This window comes from Drosophila suzukii, chromosome 3 (genome assembly GCF_043229965.1).
Source record: "Drosophila suzukii chromosome 3, CBGP_Dsuzu_IsoJpt1.0, whole genome shotgun sequence".
NCBI lineage: Eukaryota > Metazoa > Arthropoda > Insecta > Diptera > Drosophilidae > Drosophila > Drosophila suzukii.
Window position 1 is genome coordinate 78910184 of NC_092082.1, and position 22797 is coordinate 78932980.

At 40.4% G+C, this 22797-nt stretch overlaps 3 protein-coding genes across 13 annotated transcripts; 1 reads left to right on the forward strand and 2 right to left on the reverse strand.

The window, feature by feature from the left end:
* Positions 1–1155: 1155 nt before the first annotated feature.
* l(3)87Df (lethal (3) 87Df) lies at positions 1156–1917 on the reverse strand. The gene is made up of 3 exons (XM_017080156.4): positions 1767–1917; positions 1510–1697; positions 1156–1447 (listed from the first exon to the last, which is right to left on the reverse strand). The coding sequence occupies exons 1-3, from the start codon at positions 1878–1880 to the stop codon at positions 1333–1335; spliced, it is 417 nt and encodes a 138-aa protein (XP_016935645.3). The 5' UTR covers positions 1881–1917; the 3' UTR covers positions 1156–1332.
* A 387-nt stretch (positions 1918–2304) lies between these two features.
* Positions 2305–5951, forward strand: LOC108014133 (traB domain-containing protein). 2 transcript variants are annotated; one of them, XM_017080161.4, is made up of 5 exons: positions 2305–2552; positions 2801–3027; positions 4176–4855; positions 4913–5032; positions 5094–5951. In XM_017080161.4, exons 2-5 carry the CDS (start codon positions 2895–2897, stop codon positions 5757–5759), a joined length of 1599 nt encoding a protein of 532 aa, XP_016935650.3. In that variant the 5' UTR covers positions 2305–2552; positions 2801–2894; the 3' UTR covers positions 5760–5951. The 2 variants fall into 2 exon arrangements, with proteins under 2 accessions (XP_016935650.3, XP_016935651.3); XM_017080162.4 differs by lacking the exon at positions 2305–2552 and adding an exon at positions 2623–2737.
* A 987-nt stretch (positions 5952–6938) lies between these two features.
* On the reverse strand, positions 6939–22473 carry CtBP (C-terminal binding protein). Of its 10 annotated transcripts, none has more exons than XM_036818044.3 (8): positions 22340–22473; positions 13807–14286; positions 13435–13740; positions 12471–12731; positions 11738–11869; positions 11404–11626; positions 8149–8372; positions 6939–7808 (listed from the first exon to the last, which is right to left on the reverse strand). In XM_036818044.3, exons 2-8 carry the CDS (start codon positions 13999–14001, stop codon positions 7725–7727), a joined length of 1425 nt encoding a protein of 474 aa, XP_036673939.1. In that variant the 5' UTR covers positions 14002–14286; positions 22340–22473; the 3' UTR covers positions 6939–7724. The 10 variants fall into 10 exon arrangements, with proteins under 10 accessions (XP_036673939.1, XP_036673937.1, XP_036673935.1 ...); XM_036818042.3 differs by having other exon boundaries at positions 8164–8396; XM_036818040.3 differs by having other exon boundaries at positions 8149–8396.
* Positions 22474–22797: the final 324 nt, after the last annotated feature.

The following is a 22797-nucleotide window of genomic DNA, read 5'->3' on the forward strand; positions in this document are numbered from 1 at the left end:
TCCATCCAAACGCTGACTTTTATGAGATAAGGCTGACTGCCAGACGAAATGCAGGATCGCGTGTGTGTAAAAACAACCATGTCTGTGGGGGTCGAGGTGGGGTCTCTAACATCTATCATCTCAGAAGAGAGCATCCACTCATTACAGATCCAAATAGTCAGGTAGAAGGGAAAAATGTCGGACCATACTTTACTTACCATCTATCAACATATCCATGACTTTTTATTATCTTGTCGAGTTAAAGATACAGCCTATGTTATTTCGAATTGATAGGATACCACTAGATCTCACAAATTACTATCAACCCATTTAATATAGATTAGGAGAACTACATGTTAAAAATTATCACTAACAATGTCAAAATAAAATCGACGTATCTATAAATAGCTTTCTATATAAATATCTATAGATATCTTATAAAAGTACACACTGTACCATCTCAACTGAAAGTAGCTACCATTTATATACCCTATCAGTCAGTAACGAAGAACAATACTAATATTAGGTACTATTACATTTAATATTATCAAAATCTTATCAAAAAAGCTTGATTAAAATCGCACTATATATTACCTTTATCATTAACGATTTTATAAAAAAAATTTTTGCAGTCGCAGTAATTAAAAAGTTTACTTGGTAGTACACTATATTGAATGACGTCTTGCAAATGTGGTTAATTGCTTAACCTTTTTAGGCACCGCCACTTGAAAGCACAACGATATATAAATCTTTTATCAGTTAATGAACTTTCCACGGAAAACATTTATATTTAGTTTTTTAAAGAACCTTAAAAGGAAATAAAATAAATAAAAACGAAAGAACAAAACTAATATTAGGTACTATTATATTTACAATTACTCAACATGTTATCCAAAAAGCTTTATTATTAACCTCTTTTATAAGACTTTTTTGCAGCAGTCTCAGTAATTAAAAACTTTACTTGGTAGTAAAGAATATTGAATGACGTCTTGCAAAAAAAAGTGGTAAATTGCTTAACCTTTTTAAGCACCTCCACGTAAAAGCACTACGATATATAAATCTTTAATGAACTTTCCACAGAAGAACCTTAAAAGGAAAAAAAACTGTATATAAAATCCGTAGGACTTGACTAGGATTCTTTAATTAATTTCTTATTTAACAATAAAACACGTCAAGTCATAAATTACTTCAATATAAGACTTTACTTACAATGTAATATATTGACTATTATAAAGCTGTTCAGTAACAAAAGGTAATTTGCAACAATAGGGGTTTAAAAATACCTGAATTATGTGGTACCCGAGCACAAACACAAGAATCGAAGTGGTCAAATGGGACAGGAACTGACTTATGCTACGCCGACTTAAGATCTAAATCCCGCTCAACTTCAGTGCCCTCATATAGGGCTTGTCGTCGCATCGCCTCCCGAAGTTGCTGCTGCTCGAATCTCCTCGCGGACCACTGATATCTGTGGGATTAAAGTAGATTATTAAAGAACCAAACGGATTAATCCAAATTAAGTCCATCCACCTGCAGGACATCCAGTAGGCGATGGTGCCACAGAAAAAGGATCCGAATCCCACGTGGGTGGACAGATGGGTTCGCGAAGTTCCCAGAAAAGTTAGCAGACCGATTCCGATCCCGCCGCCGATTCCGTAGAGAAAACTGTTACGAAAGCACGGAATTTGCGCCACATCTCGGCCAAAGATAACGAAGCTCTACGGGAATAAATATGGGTTACAGCTTTTCTTGGCAATCCCTGGCCAATAGGTTTATGTAATGCCCACCTTTCCGGGTTCCTCGGGTTCTTCAGCCATGCTGCAATTCCAATTTAAAAAGTCGTGCTGCAAAGCAAAACAAAACAAAAGTGTGACCCCAACGTAACCGTTAAAAAATACCATCCATAGAGGGCGTTCTTGAAACTGAAACTCTTATACCCCAGCATATTCCAAAAAAACTACTTTGAATATTTGGTATGGTTTTAAAAACATATCTGATAAATAATATTCTTAACATTTTTATTTTACAGAAATTTAAGTCAATAAAAAACTTACCAATAATATAATCAATACGAAATTAGTACATGCTTACAAGTAAGTAACTTCTAAACATTACACAAATCAAGTTATGAAGAAAATACAAATTAAAACCATTTTATTTTACTATTAAAATATAAAAAAAAATTCATTTGAAATTTATCAGCATATCGGTCCTAAAATCGATAACTTTTATTCTGTATAAGAGTCGCTCTTATATTTATATTTACTGACACTTACGGTGGCTTACGTTTTGCTGACAATTACGTTCTGTTTGTGTGTTCTAAAGTTCTTCGTTCCACAACACTGGTCGACGCTAGGAAGAAGAAGAAAACAATTTGCCACAGTCACAATTTAATTTCTTTAGTTTTTTGGGTTTTTATTAAAATTTAGAGCACGCACCGAATCAAAACGGCGATCAGTGGCAGCCGAACTGAGTTTTCAATCCGAGAATAATCGTCAATTAGGGGTTTTGCTGATGCAACCCAAGCAATCAGCAGTGCAACAACAACACACACACTAAATACAAATTTTCAGGTGAGTAAATTGCAATCTTGGAATGCTCAGGTGAAATAAACAGAAACGGGTATAAAAACATTATATGCTTGTGTATATATGCTTGGGAGTTTAAAGTCAGTCGAGTAAAAGTGACTGCCCAAAATCATCTGGCAATGTACGACACGTAGGCAGAAAAAGTGATACAAATTTGCAGTTTGCAGAGAGTAAAGCAACGTATTATCTATACATGTCTCTGATAATCGCTCTTCAACTTTTGCACTCCACAGTTCTTTGCCAGATGTTCATACGTCGCCTCGCCATCAACCGAAACCGAATTTCCACTCGCAACCGATTCTTCCAGGCATCCAACTGAACTCCACCATGGACGTATCCGCTTCCACGTCGTTCGAATCCTCGCCGGATAAGCGGAGCAACACCTATGTGGGCGACAATACTTTATATGACAGTGCCCTGGACCACCAGCTGTCCACCACGGCCTACAAGACCTGTAATGGTAAGCAGCGAACCCAATTCAAAGTCGAGAAACAAAACAGGATTCCGAAAACGGAGGAGCATCTGGACCACATTTTCCAGGGAGATCATTCCCCGGCCACCGAAAGCTATGAAACAGACGGGCTTGAGGAGCAACTAGAGCAGGAGTTCCACCTAACAGACGAAAGGGACAGTTTGGACCAGATGTTCCAGTTCATTCCCACTCTGCCAAAAGACAGAGAAACCTATATCCTTTGCAAACGCTGGCTGGACACCTTGAAGCACACCCACAAGCTGGAGAAGCACACTGTTCACCGCCTATTGAGGAAAATGGAATACCAGTTAACCATAAATGGTCGACTCTGTGCTCCCTTCACAGATTCCGCCAACCTGGAGGATCTCTTAGAGGAAACCAGCAACGAAACAAGCAGCGACAAAACCTCCGATTCAGGAGCTTTTTACCTGCAAAAAGACCTCAAAGAAGAGCATTTCCACCTCGAGCGCAAAATCAACGCCCTAAAGCTCAAGATTGCCGCCTTGCAAATTCAAACACATCATCAGCAGCAAAAACTTAGGAAACTGAACCTGCAGAACAGCCACAAGTCTAGCTTCAGCAGGAGTATTAAGAAAACCCTAATGGGTGCAGCTCGCAGGAGTCTTCAATCTCAAGCCCGCGAGACGTTTCCCAATCATTTTATATCGCAAATTTTTGAGGTCTTTGCAGGCGACGAAAAACTCAAAGAGCATTTTAAGACCATGGACTATGAGCTAAGGAAAATTGTGCATAAGATGTGCCTTCACGCCTACGAACAGCAGAAACCTGCAATAGAAGCCTCTGTCAACGAGAAGGTTAAGAGTCTAAAGCAAAAGCTAATACAAAAATATGAGAATCAGTTGTCCAAACAAGAAGAAAGTCAACAAAAAAATGCTTTGGCCATGAAGCAAAAATGTTTCAATATGTTGAAGCAGGTCTTATTGACGGACTGCCCGGATCAATGTTGCGGAGAAGAATACCTCAAGCAGCTGGAAGTCCTATATGAACAGGAAATCTTGAAGGAATAATTTATATTTTTGTTTTCACATTTCCACACAATTTATATATATTTTCTGTTATATATCAGTAAACATGATTTTAATCTTGATGAACTCATTTTTTCTTTCAATCCACAGAGAGCCTTATCAGCGAACTGAGCCAAAATCCCTTGACTTCGGCCAACAAAACAGGCGGTGCGGAATTTGGCAACGAATCGGCTGTCTTCAAGGCCTTTGGATCCCCGGCGCCGGCAGCTTTCAACAGTCCTACGCCAGCTCTCAATGCCAGCATGCTGCTGATTCAATCCGAGAGCACTGACACAAATACCTCGCAGGAGGAGGTGGACCCCAAGTCGCAGCTGGCCAACAAGACAATATTCAAGACGGATAATCCCAACCTGTCAATTATAGAGATTAACGATAACTCGATTAAGGAGGAGGACCTCGAGAAGGTGGTGCTGGTGGAAGGCGACAGCGTGAAGAACCTACTGAAAAAGTCGCCCAGCAAAGACACTGCGGCGAATGCGGATAAGAGACGCCGCAAGGAATCGCTGCTGCAGACGAGCAAGCAAAAGCTGGACATCTCTATTGCTGAGGCCTCGGCTGCCGCTGATGGCGATGGCGAAAAGCGGGATCTGGTGCCGGTCATCGATCAGCCGCCGCAAACCAAGCGCGAAATCACAATCTACGATACCATTGAGGAGTTCGAACAAAATCTACCCTCGACGGTGACGTTGCTGAACACGCCCTTTGGCAGCAAGGTCTATCTCGTGGGCACGGCCCACTTTAGTGAGGAGTCGCAGGATGACGTCTCATATGTGAGTTCCCTTATTATCTCCTACTTACTAGCTCTTTAGTTAAACATAATCTTAAAGGTCATACGCAATGTCCGTCCAGATGTGGTCATGGTTGAGTTGTGTCCATCCCGTATACACATCCTGAAGCTCGATGAAAAGACGCTGCTGGAAGAGGCCAAGAGCATCAATATTCCCAAGGTAAGGAACTGAATTAAGAGACTCGTAACCCAATATTTAAACACACCTATAATCCCCTTAGATACGCGGAATCCTTCACACTCATGGCTACATCAATGGCATATTTTTCATCCTGCTGCTGCAAATGAGCGCTCAGATCGCAAAAGACCTGGGAATGGCTCCGGGCGGAGAGTTCCGGCGTGCCTTCGAGGAGATCCACAAGCTGCCCGGCTGCATTCTGCACCTGGGCGATCGGCCAATCCGCATCACACTGTACCGCGCACTGCGTGCCCTGTCCCTGTGGCAGACCATGAAGCTGGTTTGGCGCCTGACCTTTACGGACAGCATCAGCATCGAAGAGGTGGAGGAGTGCAAGCAAAGCGATCTGCTGGAGAAGCTGATGCAGGAGATGGCCGGCGAGTTTCCAGCGTTCTCTGATGTTTTCGTGCGCGAGCGCGACCTTTTCCTGTGCCACTCGCTGCAGCTGGCTGCACTGCCCCAGGCGGCGCCCGGTGCCCAGCAGATCCGTCCGGTACGCGTGGTCGGAGTTGTGGGCATCGGCCACGCCAATGGCATTGCCAAGATGTGGGGCACCGTGGACCCCAAGAAGATTCCGGCCATTCTCGAAATTCCACCGGCCAGCATAGGTCAGCGCGTCTGCAAGTATACGCTAAAGTACGGCCTGATTGGCCTGGGATGCTACGGTGCCTTCCGCTTTTTCCGGCCCCGCCTGACCCGATTCTTTTAGTTGGATTGTGGACCAAGTATGAGGCGACTGTCTGCTACGTTGTTGATTTTATTTTTTAGTAACTAACGAACCCCTGCGCTGATTTACACATTTAAGCGTACGCAGATGAAGCGAATTAGTTGTATTGTATTTTATTGTACAATGATGTTTTGATAGACTCGTTTATATACGAAATATATCCATGGATGTATACACCTGCGTACACAGATACTACCAAACACAAACAGAAAAGACCATTACACATAATCTTAGTTATAAAAGTAAAAAATTCCTAGAAATCAAAAAATGCCAGAATGTTAGAAATCGGTACATCCAAAAGGTTATCATTGTTTTCAAAACATTTTTAAATTGATCAGTTTTACTACCAAAACAATTGAACTCGATTAAAATGTGTTATTTACAAACGAAAAAACTATCACAGTTCGAATAAGCTTCGATCTAAATTTCAAAAAGTATAAAAATTGTAGGTAACCTATTCGCGGGTTTTATCACATTGTTATTGTCCACCTGATTGTTAACCCAAAAGAACCACATGTATATGAAACTAAGTTTTGGATAGTTAGGGCATCGTATTCCATGTTGTATGTAAAAGGTTTCCTAGCAGGCCTGGCTTGTGTTAGGCTCGAGAATGCAATGTAAATTCCAAGAACTCAACTACATATAGAACCCGCCTCTGCATTCGCATTACATTATCTTCCACTCCTAATCATAGATGTTGTTCATTCCGTAGCGAAAATCTAAACGTTAGCTAGTACTGTTCAAAATAGAGGGAATACGTGATGGACCTTCCAATGGCCGTGTGTTATAAATGTATAACTAATGCTAAATGCTAAACAAAGAGGAATTTTACAAAACGAAAACCGAAACATACCAACCCAATATGTACTTTATTACCTATACTATATACCATACTATATCTGAGCGTTGTAAACGTAACAAAAAAATGTTTTAGAAATACGAATACCAAGCGAACTATAAGCAGTCTGTATGTATTTTGACGCATGATTATTAGCTGCGTAGATTTGCTAATCCGTAAATGGTGTTATGTAGCATTTAGAATAGAACCTACCACCCGAAGCAAACGAGCCCTTGTTTGTAACTGACTCAAATAAATGTACTATATGTATTCCAGTCGATAAAATGCGTGTGTCAATTCCATTCCATAGAAATACAGGTATCTTTCGCTTTTCTTTTGTTTTTCTTTTATTATGTACTTTAAACGTATCTTAGCACTAAACGTCTCTCTTGTGTGTTGCTTTTGTTTTGTTTCTAGTGTTTTTGTTTGTTTTTTTTTTGTATGCCATAATTGTGTTTGTTTCTCGTAATTAAAATTTTCCAACATTTGCATTTGTTTTTGCGCTTATATGTAGTAACATATTTTCACTTACAATTTGCTGCAATACAAATAAAAATCTTAAATTGTAACTGTAAAATTCTAAATAGTTACAAATTAAAGTCTAAATATGTAGTAAATTTTGAGGCGTGTTGTGTGTGTGGGATCATCATAACTATACTCCTCATCGAACTCCTCCTCCTCCTCCTCGATTTCCTGCGTTGTTTATTATGTTGTGTTTTGTTTTATTTTGTTTGTTTTGGGGGGGGAAGTTGGTTGGTAATGCAAATATGTATTGTATTTTAAATTAAAACATAGAAACTTGGAAAAATTCAAATCAAGCGCTGGCACAGGCGCACAAGGAATCCATTTTACAACCGGAACAAGAGAACAACAGCACGGATACGGGGGACTCCACACATTTGACAGATGACTACTGCTGGGGTTTTCCTTGTTTTATTTTCTGTTTAATCCTTAGGGTTTCTTTCCATTTGATCTGCTCCTCATCCTTCGCCGCCTTCCGTTGGCCAGCTGTTGTGCTGGACTCCATTGCGCCACTGCCCGTTGCCATCATCAACTCCAGCTATCCAGCCCTCCAGCTCTCCGGCTCCGGCCACTGGGACAGCAGATGCCTACGGCGCCTCCGTTGACTCGGCCTTCACCTCCGTTTTTATGCTCGATGACAGATGATTATTAGGGTCGGGCGCACTCAGGGGCTAAAAAGCAAGAGGATGGTCAAGGATTAGCAACTCGGAGCAGGGAACTGAACACTCGGTGAGCAAAAGCCCTAGCCTAGCCAACACTGAACTACGACTAACTAGCAACAAAACACGGACTAGAGCTGGGAGAACCACGCACACGATATTACCACAACAACAGAGTGACTCTCTCATGAGGAATCTCGCAACTTGGCTAGCTACTAGCTAAATGGCAATTAGATGGTAGTAGATAGATAGATAGATGGCAAATCTTTTTTATTTGGCAAACAACACACACAAACACAAGACAACAGAGGGGTAGTAGTATTTTTTTTTGTTGGACGTTTGGACTACCTACCGATTGGCTACTCACAATTCCAAGTGGCAATCCACCGACCTGGGGCGACAAGTGCGGCGGAACCGGCGACGGCAGGAGGGCGGCGGCGGCTGCCGCAGCGGCCACGGCTGCGGCGGCAGCTTGAGCGACTGTCGTCGGACCGCCTCCTACGGTGCTGCCCAGGTTGGTTGTACTGTGGGGGCCATCGTGCGGCGTGGTGCTGTGTGCCCGGTGATGCAGTGCGCCTGTATAATAGCCGCCATTTAATCCTGGATTGTATTTCGATTTGGTTGGTATTGATTGGTATTTGGTATTGGTAGTTGAAAGTTAGGTAAAGATTATGAAATGTTGCTGTTTGGTTGGTTGGTTGGTATTATGTGTTTATCGGGTTCTGAGGTTCTGAATTGCCGAGTCATAGTGTAGTCAAAGGGACTAGATATATGAGAGAAGTCTTGGTTTGGTTCGGTTTTTAGTGATGCAATGATTAAAGAAGAACGGGGGCGCTGTGCCCCTGACATACGATATAGGGTATACGAATCTCAATCAATCTCGGGGCCTTCCGTTCCTTAGAGCTAGATACAAATTGGCTAAGGCTACGGGGGCTACGAGTACGAATACGAATAGGGCTAATACCAGCGGTTCCATTCATTACTGACTTTTGCCGGGGCGTTAAATCTTTAAACTTAATTTGCTCTGCTCTGCTGCTCGCTCACAATATGATACCATCATCATCTTCCCAGGATTATGTACATTTTGGCGGGAAAATAACATTTCAAAACAGTCTTGCAAACAAACACTACTGCCACACATACAAAAAAGGAGGACAACAATTTAACAGCATTTTCCAATTGGCAAGTTAAAACAATAATGGGTTCATTAAAGATTTTGTTTTATTTGTTTTTATCTCTTGTTCTTTTTTTGTGGTTTTTTTTCTGGAAAGGTTTTCTTGGTTTTCATCAAATCAACTTCTCCATCTTAACTTTTTGTTTCGTTTTTGTTGCTTCATATCGTCAATTGTTACGCTTTTAATTTTATTTAGCTTTCACAGTTATTAAAAATATCCTTTTATACATTACAAAATAACAGTATTTTATTCTTTTGTCTCATTACTCATTACTTTTACGTTTACTTTTTATTTTTTACTTTTACTTTTACGCTTATGCTTATTTATGTTTTACTTTGCTCATTTGTTGTTGCAGCTTGCTATATAGGATCGCGTGTGTGTGCGTGGGTGTGTGTTTGATGTGTGAGTAGCTCTGTATCTGTGTCTATGTTGTGTGTGTATGCGTGTATGCTTTGTGCTTGTAAATGTTTCAGATATTACAAAAAAGATTGCCCTTAAAAAAGAATATTTAGAAAAAAATTGGAAAAATAGGATTGGATTGGATTGGGGATGTTTTTGAGCGTTATCGGATAGACTTTAGACAGTTAGATATATAAAAAATAGTAGAAAAGAGGGAGAAATTCATCCAAACTGCTTGAAGCTTTTCGTTTCTAAACTTAAATTGCAAAATTGTACAAAATGATAGTCTTACAATTGTTGCGCACTTTCGATTACACGTAAATATATATTCTCGTTAAATAAAATTACAATTTACACGCTAACAATGTTTAATGTGCCGCTCGCTGACGATTATATCCTTGTTATCATCGTCGTTCAGCTGCCTTTTTATCGTTAAGGTAAATCTAGATTCATTAATATTACATGTATTATCTTTTTTTGTTTCGTTTTCTTTTAGCATTTTTAGTTGCATTTTCTGGGTTGCTTTAATATAATTTCTGTTATATTTTAAATGTACATAGACTATGCGTTAATTTAATTGTAGTTTTCTTCTTTCTATTTATAGATGTGGTTGAATCTAACGCGCCGAGTTGTCATCTATTTTATATATATAGTTAGTTATTTACTTTCTCGCTGTTTGTTTGTTTGTTGTAGCCAATCGAAAATACAAGAACGTACGTAAGGCGAAAATAAACTTGAATGATGAGATCATTTTGCAATATAGAGCAGAGCTTGAGCAACAGAAGAATAGTAATTTCAGTTAAACACAGTGTCCTCTGGGATGTGTTCTTTTTTTGTGTCTTAATCGAACCGTTTAACAATTGAAAGTCAGCAATGAATGGAGCAAAATAAGGTAACCAATTTTATTCTTAAGCTTACAAAATGTGTTGACGTGGGGAGAGTTACTCGTATTGGAATCATTTGCTTGGTTTTCCATAATAATATTAATTTGTAAATACATTGAATACATGTCTAAATACACTGAACATAATTACTTTACATACTTTCCGCTGATTGTTTCTAGTTTCTGTTAAAGTTAAAGCCGGGGTGTTTTTCTTTTTGTGGGAGGGATGAAGGGAGGTCGCGAAACATCAACAACAATAATCCATCATATTGTTTACTTTCACCTTGTTTTCATGTGTAAATTATCTCGAAACTTATTCATTTATATGTATATTCACTATGTCACTATATATGCACGTAATTGTTGTAGACTAAAGTGAAGATAATTGGCCACATGTAAACGCTGAATTTTGAATCATGGCTGAATGGAGCTTCAGTCAACGGATAGGATAACTCGAAAAACAAACTTCATAGCGAAGGAGCATGGGAACTCGGTGAAAGCACTCTAAGCATACGTATCTTAGAGATGGTTTTCAAAGCGTTTTCAAGCGTTTGCTTTAGTAGAGCCAAAACAATGCATATACATACACAGACACATATTGAATAAACGTAACTTTTGGCCAACATCGGCTGCGTTCTAATCCTCCTCATCGACGTCAAACATTCTGATCTTGATCTTGGTGCAGCGCTTAGCCACTCTATATATATATATAGATCTATATATTTTGTATAGCTTAAACTGTTTAACTTATATATCAACTCTTATAGCGTGTGTGTGTTCTTGAATCTTGCTTCAAATGTTATATACTCTCTCTGGCGCGCTCCACTCCCGTCGTCTATATATATATTTACTTTCGAATGAGTCAGAGAAAGAATAGAAGTATGTTGTTTGGATGCTTGCTACATCTGTGTGCGTGTGCGTGTGCTTGTGTGGGTGTGTTATGTTATGGTGTGTGTGAGTGTGTAAAGTATGTGTGAGTTTAAACGATTTCTGGTATTGTATTTTTGCTTGGATTTTGTAGGTTGATTTCTTATGTTCTTGAATTTTTTTTTGTTTGTTTCGTTTTTTGTTTTACTTGTAATAACGCTCCCTCTCGCTCGCCTGTCTCTGTCTCTCTACTTTTCTTGATTTGATATCATTTGTAGTTTACCTTCGGGATAAACAGCCGCCGCCACGCCCCCGGCGGCAGCGGCAGGCGGCGTGCGCATGAAGTACTCCTTGTTGACGCAGTTCCTCAGCACGTCTGGAATATTGCCGACGATCGCCCGCCGGATCTCGGTGGCTGCCATCTCGCGCAGCTCCGTGGCGGACGCGTCGCTGAAAAAGGCGGCGTGCGGTGTGCAAATCAGATTGGGGGCATCCTTCAGTGCGCCCTGAAAGCCAAAAAGAATTGTGGTTAGTCGCGATCGCATTCAGCGTGGGTGCGGCGCCAACTCAGATTGCGTAAAATGTCTCGTTTTACAACAATCTCTTACTTGAAATACATTGTAAGGTTCGTTTTCGTGAACGTCCAGGGCGGCAGCTCTTATCCTTCCCTGCTTCAGCGCCAACGCCAGGGTCTCGTCATCGACCAGGCCGCCTCGGGCGGTGTTCACCAGAAATGCACCAGGTCGCATCTAAAAGGATATGATATCATTAGTCAATGTAACATATGTAAAACTCATAAGAAAACAAAAGAGGTTTCATCGAAATAAAATCCCCTCAATGCCAATTTCTTAACGTCCGGTTAAGGTGCTATTTTGGTACATAGTTAGAAAAAATTTACCAGAAGTAAAAATTGGTTTTCTGTTTGATTTTACTAATCACAAGTCATCCTAATAGTCTTCAAAAGTAAAGTAGGCTAAGTTTTGTTGTTAGTTTCACTTTGTCAAATTTATTTTTGTTGTTTTGTTTAAATTTATCTAGAACATTGCCGCAAGCTAAGTTTTTAGTCCGACGAAACCTGACATGTTACTAATGATACTATCTAATGTTTTCGGAAAAATCATTTAAGCATTTTAATATGCTATTGAGAATTTTGGAGTTAAAGTTTATTTATGGCATAGAAAAAATAAATCATTAATAGTTAATACTAAAAATATTTACATAAACAGTTCCTAACTTTTTAAAAATGTTTCTGATATATTTTTTATCATTAAACTTTAACGACAACTGCTTATTTGCTTCTCAGTCCTACAAGTATTCTGTGCCCCCCATAGAATGAAAACTCTTACTCACCTGTTTAATTGTGAATTCATTGATTAAATGATGGTTGTGCTCGTTGAGCGTGCAATGCAGTGAGACGCAGTCGGACTGGAAAAGCAGGTCCTGCAGCGTGTAGACGCGAGTGAGGCCCAGCGACTTGTCGATGCCGTCGGGCAGGTAGGGATCGTAGAAGATGACGTTGAAGCCGAACGCCTTTGCCCGCAGGGCCACGGCGCTTCCAATGCGGCCCAGTCCGACCAGGCCCAAGGTGTCGCCGCGGATGCGTGCACAGCCCTGTGGAGAGAAAATGAACAGATGGTGAGTTCCAGTTAGATGCATTCAAAGGTGTATTATATCTATATCGATTAAATGTTAGTGCCGCTTGCCTGTATGCATATATATTCTACTTCTCCCTACTAACTGTGTGTGTACTAGCTGGAGAGCTTGCTTATATGCAAATCCTATTTTTGAACACGATTTGCATTTGATTTTGATGAACAAACTTGTATACGGGTTTTATCCACAGTTTATAAGCTATATTATAGCCACTGAATACAATCTTCTTCATAATAATTTAACGTCCTACAAATGTAGAATAATCTGCTTTAAAAGATTTTCAACAGCACGGCGACATAGTTTTATCATACTAGTTTAAATTTGTATTTTCTATTTAATTTAAAATGAAGTAGTCATCTAAAAAGAATTTTTCTTTATATATTTATCAACTCGTACAAAGTCTATTAAACAAACTTTATTTCAACTAAAATTTTAATCTGTAAAACATACGTAATAACTGGCACTAGCATTAGTGATATCATAAGCTACTGAGCAATGTTCCCTTGGGGGTCTTTAAATATATTAGCAAATGTTTGATAAGAATGCCTATTTTAACCGCAAGGGGTTTTTCTAAATTCGTTTTACTAAACTTGTTGGTTTATAACTTTTTTTATGAACATTTTATATAAGGATCCTTATAAATTTTTTGCAAACCACTTACATGCGCTGCCTCCCGCACTTGCTCGGGTCCAGTGAACTTTTTGCCCTCGCGCACCATATTCGCCAGCCAATACGTCCGCCGGTAAAGGTTGAGGATCAGGCACATCGTCGTGTCCGCCACCTCCTCGACTCCATAGCCGGGTACATTGCACACTGCGATGCCCAGTTCGCCCGCCGCCTTCACGTCGATGTTGTCTGTGCCGCTGCCGATGCGCACGATAATGCGTAAAGCTTTGAACTTCTCAAGATCCTCCTTTGTCAAGATGATGGTGTGCCACATCAGAGCGCCCACTGCCTCGTTGAGGACCTAATGCGGGATTAGGAAAAACCCATTAGCAAAGATTAAACCAACAGAATCAGAAAACACACTTACCTTCTCGTGTATTTCGGAGGTGCTCTGTGCATCGCAGAAGGCCACCGTGGCCACATCCTTCAGGATGGGCATCTCGATGGAGCAATCGCGTCCATCGAGCAGGGCCACCAGTGGGCGTGCTTGCAGCGGTCCGTTGGCAAAACTGCCCTTGACATCGATGCGCGAACGCTTCGGCATCATCAGATTTTTGTCCATTTCGCTGTTTCTGTATCTGTGTCTGCTGTCCCTCTGCTCGTCGTCGTCGTCGTCGTTATAAAACTTCTGGCCTTTTCCGGGCTGTGGTTCCTTTTGATTCTCAGTGTCAGTGGTTACCGTGTTAAGAGGGCGCTGGGCGCAGGCTGGTGAGGAATCCCTTTGCTCGTTTTTCTGGCTGGCCAACCGCTTTCGGTGGCTCTAATTAAATCAATGAAAAAAACCTTTTCAAGACTACGATGCAAACGCTGCAATCATTTTTGGCGCTTCATATTGAAATCGAGAATCCTGCAATGAAAGCAACAAAAACACATAACACATAAATTAAATGGAAAACATGAAATGTGATGTAGAAACAAAAAAAAAAATCCAAAAACCAAACCAAATAAAAAAAAACCAGCTCATGTCAGCAGAATTCGGCTGATGACAAGTTTCGTTTGGATTTCGCCAACATCAGCGATAAAGGCTACGTTATTGCCGCACTCACAACGCTGCCCTCTTTTTCCCTTTCCCGCCTTATTGGGTGGCTTAGGCGCAAGGGGATAGGAATGGGGATTGGGGCTTGGGAGTGGGATTTGGGGGAGGTGTCATTGCAGAAACATAGAAATTTAACGCTGTTCACATGCGACCATCAAAATCGACTGGAGCGGAATGGCCTGTGCCCGGTTGCCTGTCTGAATTTTCCCCCTTTGATTGTGTTATAGCATGAAAGGGCGTTTCTTGTTGGCCAGCTGGCTCAAAAGCCCCCCCGCCCTTCCAAATCCAAGTGTACTTATCGGACGGTTGATTAGACACAAGAATGGGTGGTTCGGGAACCCAGAAGAGCAAGGTACTGTACCCACACATCTGGTTTGGTTTGTCACCGAGTGAATACGGATTACGTGTAGTAGTAGCCCGCCTTATCTTATCACCACGACACTTCTTGGTTATCTGACGTGGAACGGCGTGGGGGCGATGGATGGTGGGTTTCCAGCTCGGCGTGATGGCAATGTGACCGATATATATGACGGGCTTCAGGTGAGTGTGAACATTTATAAGATGGTTGAGTGTACAGCACTTTGGCAAACGTTTATTTGAAGGATTAATAGATGAAGTTGGGATCAGTTCGCTATTTTCAGATGACAGACGAGGAGTTTCCGTAGCAACTTCTAACATAATATATGGTATATATATGATATTGAAAATCTACTTCTATATTAAGAGCCTTATCGATATTTTTGGTCTACATAGAAAACCAATCATTGTACTTAAACCACTCATGATTTTATTTTATGATAAGCCGAAGCATTAACCAAATTTCCAAAACTTGATTCTCTTATCGCCACTACAAATTCATACGACTATCGTATTTATAGGAGAGGTAAACAGCTGAGTGACTGGCTATCAATAAAATGATAATTATAGCGATCACATGAAATTACTTAAAGCAACAATTGTAGTCTGAACCCAAATACGAAATGTATATCGCATGAATTGCTGCTAGTTTTTTTGTTATATATAAGCGGAGATTCAGTTCGCAGCGCTGATAAGGGCCGCAAATCGGAACAATAACAAACACAGATATATTTCTATATATACTGGGTATAGTATATATGTTGTGCGTGTATCTGCGGTGATAAGCCGTCAATGACTGCCTCTATAGGCTATAGGCTATGTTTAGACACACATCTGAACCGCCCCGAGACCCTCCTCCGCTCCCTCCACCAGAGACACTTCCCATCAGCCATGTGTCACGTATTGTGCAAAAGTATGAAATACGTTTAAATGCGGCAACCGACGAGACTACAATAATAATAGCAAAAAAAAAAAAAAACAGCAAAAACTTGCACAGATACTGCGGGGGGAATAACGCTCGAGCGAACGTTCGCAAAATCGCAAGCCAAAATACAGAAATACAAAAATAAGCAACGCAATTATGACATCGGGCAATGGAAAAAAAATATCCCAGCACAATCACATCACCCCAGACCCTCTCCAAAGCCCCTCCCCCTATACCATGCCATGCCATACTATACAATACACATATATATATTTATCAAGTGAATAGCCAAAGTCAAGTGGGCGCAACGCTTTGTTAATTTTCAAGCAATTTCTCTATGCCCAGAATTTGTAGCTCATGATGTGGCTGTGGATTTTTGATTCGCATTTGTTTACTCGGAAATACATTTTGCAGAGGTTGTCTGCGTGTATAACCGGCTTTAAAAGGCATGATTCACTGCACTTATTGGAAATTCACTTGAATATGTTAATCCACTTTATGGAAGCCACAAGCTTTCTTTCCACCCCGTTTTATGATTATAATATTGAATTGTTCGAGAACATATATGTGAACATTATAATAAAAAACCGGCTTTATCTCAACCAAACTACTATCTGAAGTATGAGAAGTTTTGTAAAATTAAAATATTCCGGATTTAGATAAGACCATAATACGATTGTAATTCACTCACACAACATTTACTCATGCGGTGTTCCAAAAATCACTTCTACTGAAGCTAAAGTTACACTTTTGCACAACTTTGCGGCAGAAAGACAAACTTCTTCGAAACACAGTCGAAATGGAAAATGTCAGTTGAGAGTTTTTAAAGCGCGCCAAAAACCAGTTTCACTTCAGCTTGCTTTTTTTGTCTTATACTTTTTTTTTTGCTAGTGCCTGAAGTTGCCACAGGATGTGGCATTCGCAGTGTGCGAGCGCCCACGCCTGTGGGAGAGGCACTTTTCACCCGACGACTCGCCTTTGCGAAACCAACACACAAAAAAAGGCACCAAAACCACCGAATCCACCGAGAAAACCTGTTGATGCCCGCGGGCAATGAATAGGAATAAATATCAAATCAAAGCGTATAATGCAGCGAGCGAAAAATCACATCCAGCGAGGCATTATAAATCACAACTAGCGCCAGAGTGTACAGTAAGTCGTGGCCGCGTATCTAACAGATACATTCCGAGTGTGACGCGCTGCTACCTGAGTCCGGTGGCCCGATGATTCCGATTCCCATTCGGATTCCGATTCTGATTCCGTACAAGCCGACTAGCCGCCGGCTGTCTAACAAACAAGCCGGTCACATTTGGCAGCAGAGCAGCCAGTTTGGCTGGTTTATTATATACGAAAGGGGAAAGATATGACTAGGTAGCCCAATTAATCATGGTTCTTACAAAACTTTGAAGAACTTTTTGTTAAAATAGTAATTAAATAGTTATTAACATAGAAGTTTAGGATTCAATTAGAAATATAAGGCCAAATCATTATTCCTAAAACAGATATATGTGTCTATACCAATTTTATCCCACTTTCTGTAACAAGTTCACTAAAATCGCTACAGTGGCCTTAATAATTGACCGATTGATATGAAATTTGGTATGTGGGTGCAGTTTAGAAAACCCAATCATTTGCCTTTGGGCTGCAAATCTCTATCTCATCAGCTGTGGCTGCTATTGTAAAGTAACGATTGTAAATTTCGTTTAAAAAAGTTACAAAACAGTAGCTGGGTTGGCTTTCAAATTCAGGCAGCACTGCCCGACCGAAAGAGCAGTAACTCCACTCCGGCAACGATGACGATGGCCGCGTACATATCTTTTTATGGACAGGGGACAGCAGCAGGCGGCACAGCAACAAACCAAACCAAACCAAGCCAAAGCGAAAAACCGGTTTATCAACATGAAAACGAGGCAGACGATAACAGAGTGGCGGCGGCAAAAGAGGAAAGTCAGCGCTAAAGAGCCGCTGGCAAACTCAATGGCTGGCTTTTTTTCACTCGATTTTATTTGTATTTATTTGCTGGCTCTTTTTTCTTACTTTTTTATTTTGCCACAATTTCAGGCAGGAAAAGCCGTGTTCGCTTAAATTGTTTGTTGTATGGCTTACTGTATGTGTGCGTCTGCTTAAAACACGTTTAAATAAGTCATGCGCATTTGTGGGCAACAACTTTTAAAGCCCAGCAGCAGGCAGCAGCAGCAGAGATGCTGGGGGAAAATGGAGGTGGAAATTCAGGGGGTAGGAAATCGGCAACTGCAACTGGAAAATTCAAAGTGCAACTGCTCATGCGTCGTTATTGCGACGACTGCCTGCGATTTTTCAACTTTAAGTCGGTGCTCGTAACTTGTTTTTTTGCCTGAATTAACGGCTGCCGTTTTGTCGTGACGTTGCGTTCCCGCGCTTTTCCGCACCGCCCCCGCCACCCCATCGCCATCGCCATAGCCTTTCCTTACTGGTTTCCATTTCTGCTTTCCGTTTCATGCATATGCATTTAAAGCCGGCTTTCAAGATGACGCCAAAAGTCTCGTGGTTAACAGAAAATAAAAATATTGCCTGCCCATTGAGAGGCGAATGATATTAATGCCACAATAATGTGGCTCTCGCAATTGCCATTTTTAAAGCCGTATGGCGAAAGTTGTGAGAATTTGATTCATAGCCTTACATCATAAAATCTTTGCATATAATGCAGTCACCATCTTTGAGTTCGTTTGAATGGATAATTTTCGTTTTTCCATCTTGAAAATGAGTTTTTAAATGAACTCCTAAGCAGGAAATCCTAAAAAATAGAAAATATCGATTTGAGAGCTTCAAATCATTAGAAATCGCGCAGAATTCCAGAAATATCTGTTACTAATATTTCTTCAAGAAATTATACAGCGATAAACTATAGAAATGAATCCTGAATCCAAATCTTTGGTTTTAAGAATTATTTTCCTCAAGTCACTTCGAGATTTGTGATAATATAATAGAATAGTCTAATAAATCAATTTTAAGTTAGGACTGCTAGAAGTCCGATTATTCAACCGATAAGTGATTGGCCAACACCAATAAATGGATAAACACCCCAGACCTCTATTAACCAACCACTTGGCCGAGTAAAATTCCGAAACGATAATAGTCGGTGATATTTACTGCAGTGCCGTAAAAAGTGCAGATAAAGCGATTACGTTTGGACCTTCAGCAATAATTTAAGCGGCGATATTTACTGTACTACCAAAAGAAACCACTTAAACTGTTTGCCTGACATTGGCCAATGTTTTTTTTTGTATTATTTGCCTGTATTTGTCATTCTGCGTTGCTTTCTCATTGTTTTCCCTCGCGTTTTTCTCGTTTTTCCCACTTGTTTTTTTGTATAATATTGATTGGTGGTGCGCGGTCTGCGAATGACGCAAATTGAAAAACTGCAAGCCAGCATAGCGAGTGGCAAGTGACCAGAAGTGGGAAAAAATCAAATAAAATACAACTTATATGTGTATATATTATTGCCCTCGCACGCTTACGAATTGCTGATGTTGCGTTGTGGCTGCTCTTGCTATTATTATTGCCATGCTATATCTATATCTGTTCTTTTAGACGGATTTTGGCCGAGCCATCTGAAAGTGTGTTGTCTGTTTTTATTTGAAATGCGCTTACGAGGGGTACATTAATTATGGTGAGATGCCTGTCAGCTATAAAGAGATGATCTTTATTAGAAATGTTTGGAGAAATTCCATGTTTTGAAAGATATAACTGATTGACTCTAACCATATTTTGTTAATTATCTTTGGCAATTTATGTATGTATTTGATAGGATAGGATATGTTTTAAGAGATTGAATGATGGACTATTATAACAGATCTTCGGAAATTGGTATATCAAACCATTTTCAAGAGTATCAAACCCTCGACTTGCCTTTACTCTTCAGATCGATAGAGATAGAGGGAAATAGGGAAACAAGTAAGGCACACATGGCTGCCATTGTGTTTTTGCCCGAACTTTAGTTTCACAGACTTATATTTAAATTTAAACGTTTTGCTGCTATTTCTGTGGCTGCTTTCGCTTTGTTTTTCCCCGCGCTCATCGCAAAGTGTGAAATTCTTTGGGCAGGTGTGCATTTTTTCACGCGCGCAGTCGGCAACAAACACAAAACAACAAACATTGCGCAAAAATACAAAGCATCAAAGTGATAAGGGGGCGTGGGAGGTGGGCCAAGGGGGGTTTGAATAGTGGGTGGCATTGCCTGGCATTGACAATAAATAACAGTTAGAGAGTGGGCGTGGGGGCAGCCATACACAATCAAATTTATTATTGCCCAAAAAAGGGCAGTGACAAGCAAGGGAAATTGTTGTTGCGCCAAAAAAACAACCAACTACAAATTCAGCAATGTGTACAGTTATCGATGGACTACATATAAAATTCCATGGCAATGCAAATGTTCAAGTGGATACGAGAAAAGGGGACTCTGCAATATATTTCCATATTTCTATCGGATCTATTCGGTGTGTATTGCTGATGTAGCAAGAAAAGAAAAAAGTTGGGACGGGGGAATAAAGTATTCCGGTTAAAGATTCTAGTACAGACTTTCTGAGGAATCTCTTTAAGAAACAAAAAATCGTATACTTCGCAAACTTTTTAATAAAATGTGTTTCCCATATTGGTTTTTTGTCTAAAATTCTAAGAAATGAGTCAACTTAATAGAGGCCTAGCACGATGAATAAATAAAATACTTGAATATTTCAAAAATTTACAAAAAGATCCGTTTAGAAACAGGTGCAAATAAAAGTAACCATATCAGTTAAGATACATTCTGTTCCATCTTAAAATTAAATTCCTTAACTTTTTTGGGGCTACTCTGAGAAGCTCTTTAAGTAATTTCAGTAACTTCCGCTTTCCAAGGCTCTTAAATTATTTTGATAACCCAAAAGTGCGCAAAAAGTTGCCGAAGGAAGGGGGGAAAAAACTAAATAAATAACCATCCATATAATTTGAACTCTTTATGCTGCAGAAGTTTGCCTGTATTTCCGTTTTGGCAAAAACAAAAACACCATTTGTAATCCTCTCCGGAGTTTTGAGTACTGCAGAGCAACAACACCAACAACTTTCCCGTTGCAAATTCGAGTGGGTGGGGGTAGGGAGGGGGAGGGGGAGGGGGAGGAGGGAGCCCAGAGTTGCTTGTCTGTCTGCCTCTTCATGTGTGTGAGTGTGTTTCTGTCGTGTATGTGCGAGTGTTTGTGTGATGGGTACAGGCACGTCGAACAGTAAAAGGGCGAACGAAGAAAGAGAGAGAAGGAGCAACGACAAAAACACGACAAGCGCAAAAATTGTAATAAAACTAGAAACAAGCGTCAATTTGAACGGACATTCGCAACTTTATCAAACTTTTTCACTTGGCATTTTGTGTATTTAAATCGGCATAAACACACGCACACAACTGCAGCGCCATTCCAACGGTAGCCGAGTGTGAGAGTGTGTGCGTGTTTTGTATGCTTGTAACTTCCAATCAATATGCGGGCGCAAAAGGAAAACAATTTATATACTTTAAAGCTGCGATTCGCGGAGAAGAATCGCCAAAAAGCGATAAGCAGCACTTTCACCCTTTAAAGGCTTTTTAATCCGAACGAAAGAACGAAAACTCCCGGTTGAAATGTGTCAACATGAGGCTTTAGTTGGTTTCCAAACTCGCTGCTTTCGGCCTCTCCCCCTCTCTTTCGCACCAAATGTGGCGGCGGCAAAACAACAACGATGAGACAGCATGTTGCAGTGGCGTGGGCAAAAGGGGGGTAGTGGTGTTAGTGGTGTAGAAAAGGGGGGCGGGGGGTGTTGCGCAGTGAACCTTGCGTGTGTATTGTCACTAGGCGGGCGCAAAAAAAAACACACATATTTCAAAGAGAGAATGTATGTATCTGCGACTGTGTGCGTATGTGTGTGGGGAGGGGGGGAGGAAATTATTGCACAATTTTATTTATGTTTTGCATAGAATATGGCAGGCGTTGCTCACTCGCTCACTCACTCACACTCACGCACTCGACTTTGCATTAAACCGCAACAATACCTGGCCAAGTGTGCGTGCACCCACTCGAAAACACACTCACACGCATACATATATTTCACCCATACATGTTAAAGTAGTTCCGCTTTAAAATTCATCAGAATTCTGCACGTTTAAATTTTTCTTGTACACGTTTATCGCACACTCGCACACACAGACACAGGCGCACACTCGTTGCAAACAGAAAGGCAGTAAATGGAAATATATAGAGTGTAATCCGTGGAAAAATCGCCGCTGCCGTGGATTTTAGTATTATTAAATTGCTGAAACGCAATCAGCGGCGCACAATTTGATTTTCTTTTCTCTCGTTTTTGCCTTTTTCCTCTCGCTTATTCGCCTATTCCTTTGTGGCGGCGGCGACGGCGGCGTCGGTTTTTTTCTTTCTCTTTTCTTTTCTTTTTTGCGAGTTCACAATTGGACTGAAATTCACGTGCCAAAAACGCGGCCACACACCATTTTCGGGGGCAAACACTTGGCGGCGGGTCTCGCACACCGTCGCCAACCACTTTTCACAAATTTTGTGCACTTTTCGGACAGTTTTCCCACAATTAATTTACCAGCAACGCGTCCAAATTCCACTCGCAGCTTTCAAAATGGCGGAATACGAACACGGCGGATTTTAGGTTTTAGTACAGCAAATGACGCTATCATGCCAAATAATCATGTATCGATAATTTTTGAATAAAAATAAATATTTATATCGTGATATTTTTGTCACCTGATAAATCGAATATCGGTATTTTATTAAAATATATTTTTGATATTTTTTAATTTATTGAGTGAGAAAATCGCCACTGAAGTTAAAAACGCAAAAAAGACAGTCAGGGTAGTTTTATTTTCAATATTTCTCAGTGGTTGATGGATTGCCACTCAGTCAGCTGATTTCGAATTTTTATAAATGTATACATATAAAACTATATATTTCAGAACCAAAGTTCCATGGTTAGTAATTTAAGTGTTTTATTCACATACGTGTTCAATAAAGTTAAATTTGAGTATGAAAAATACTTATGTT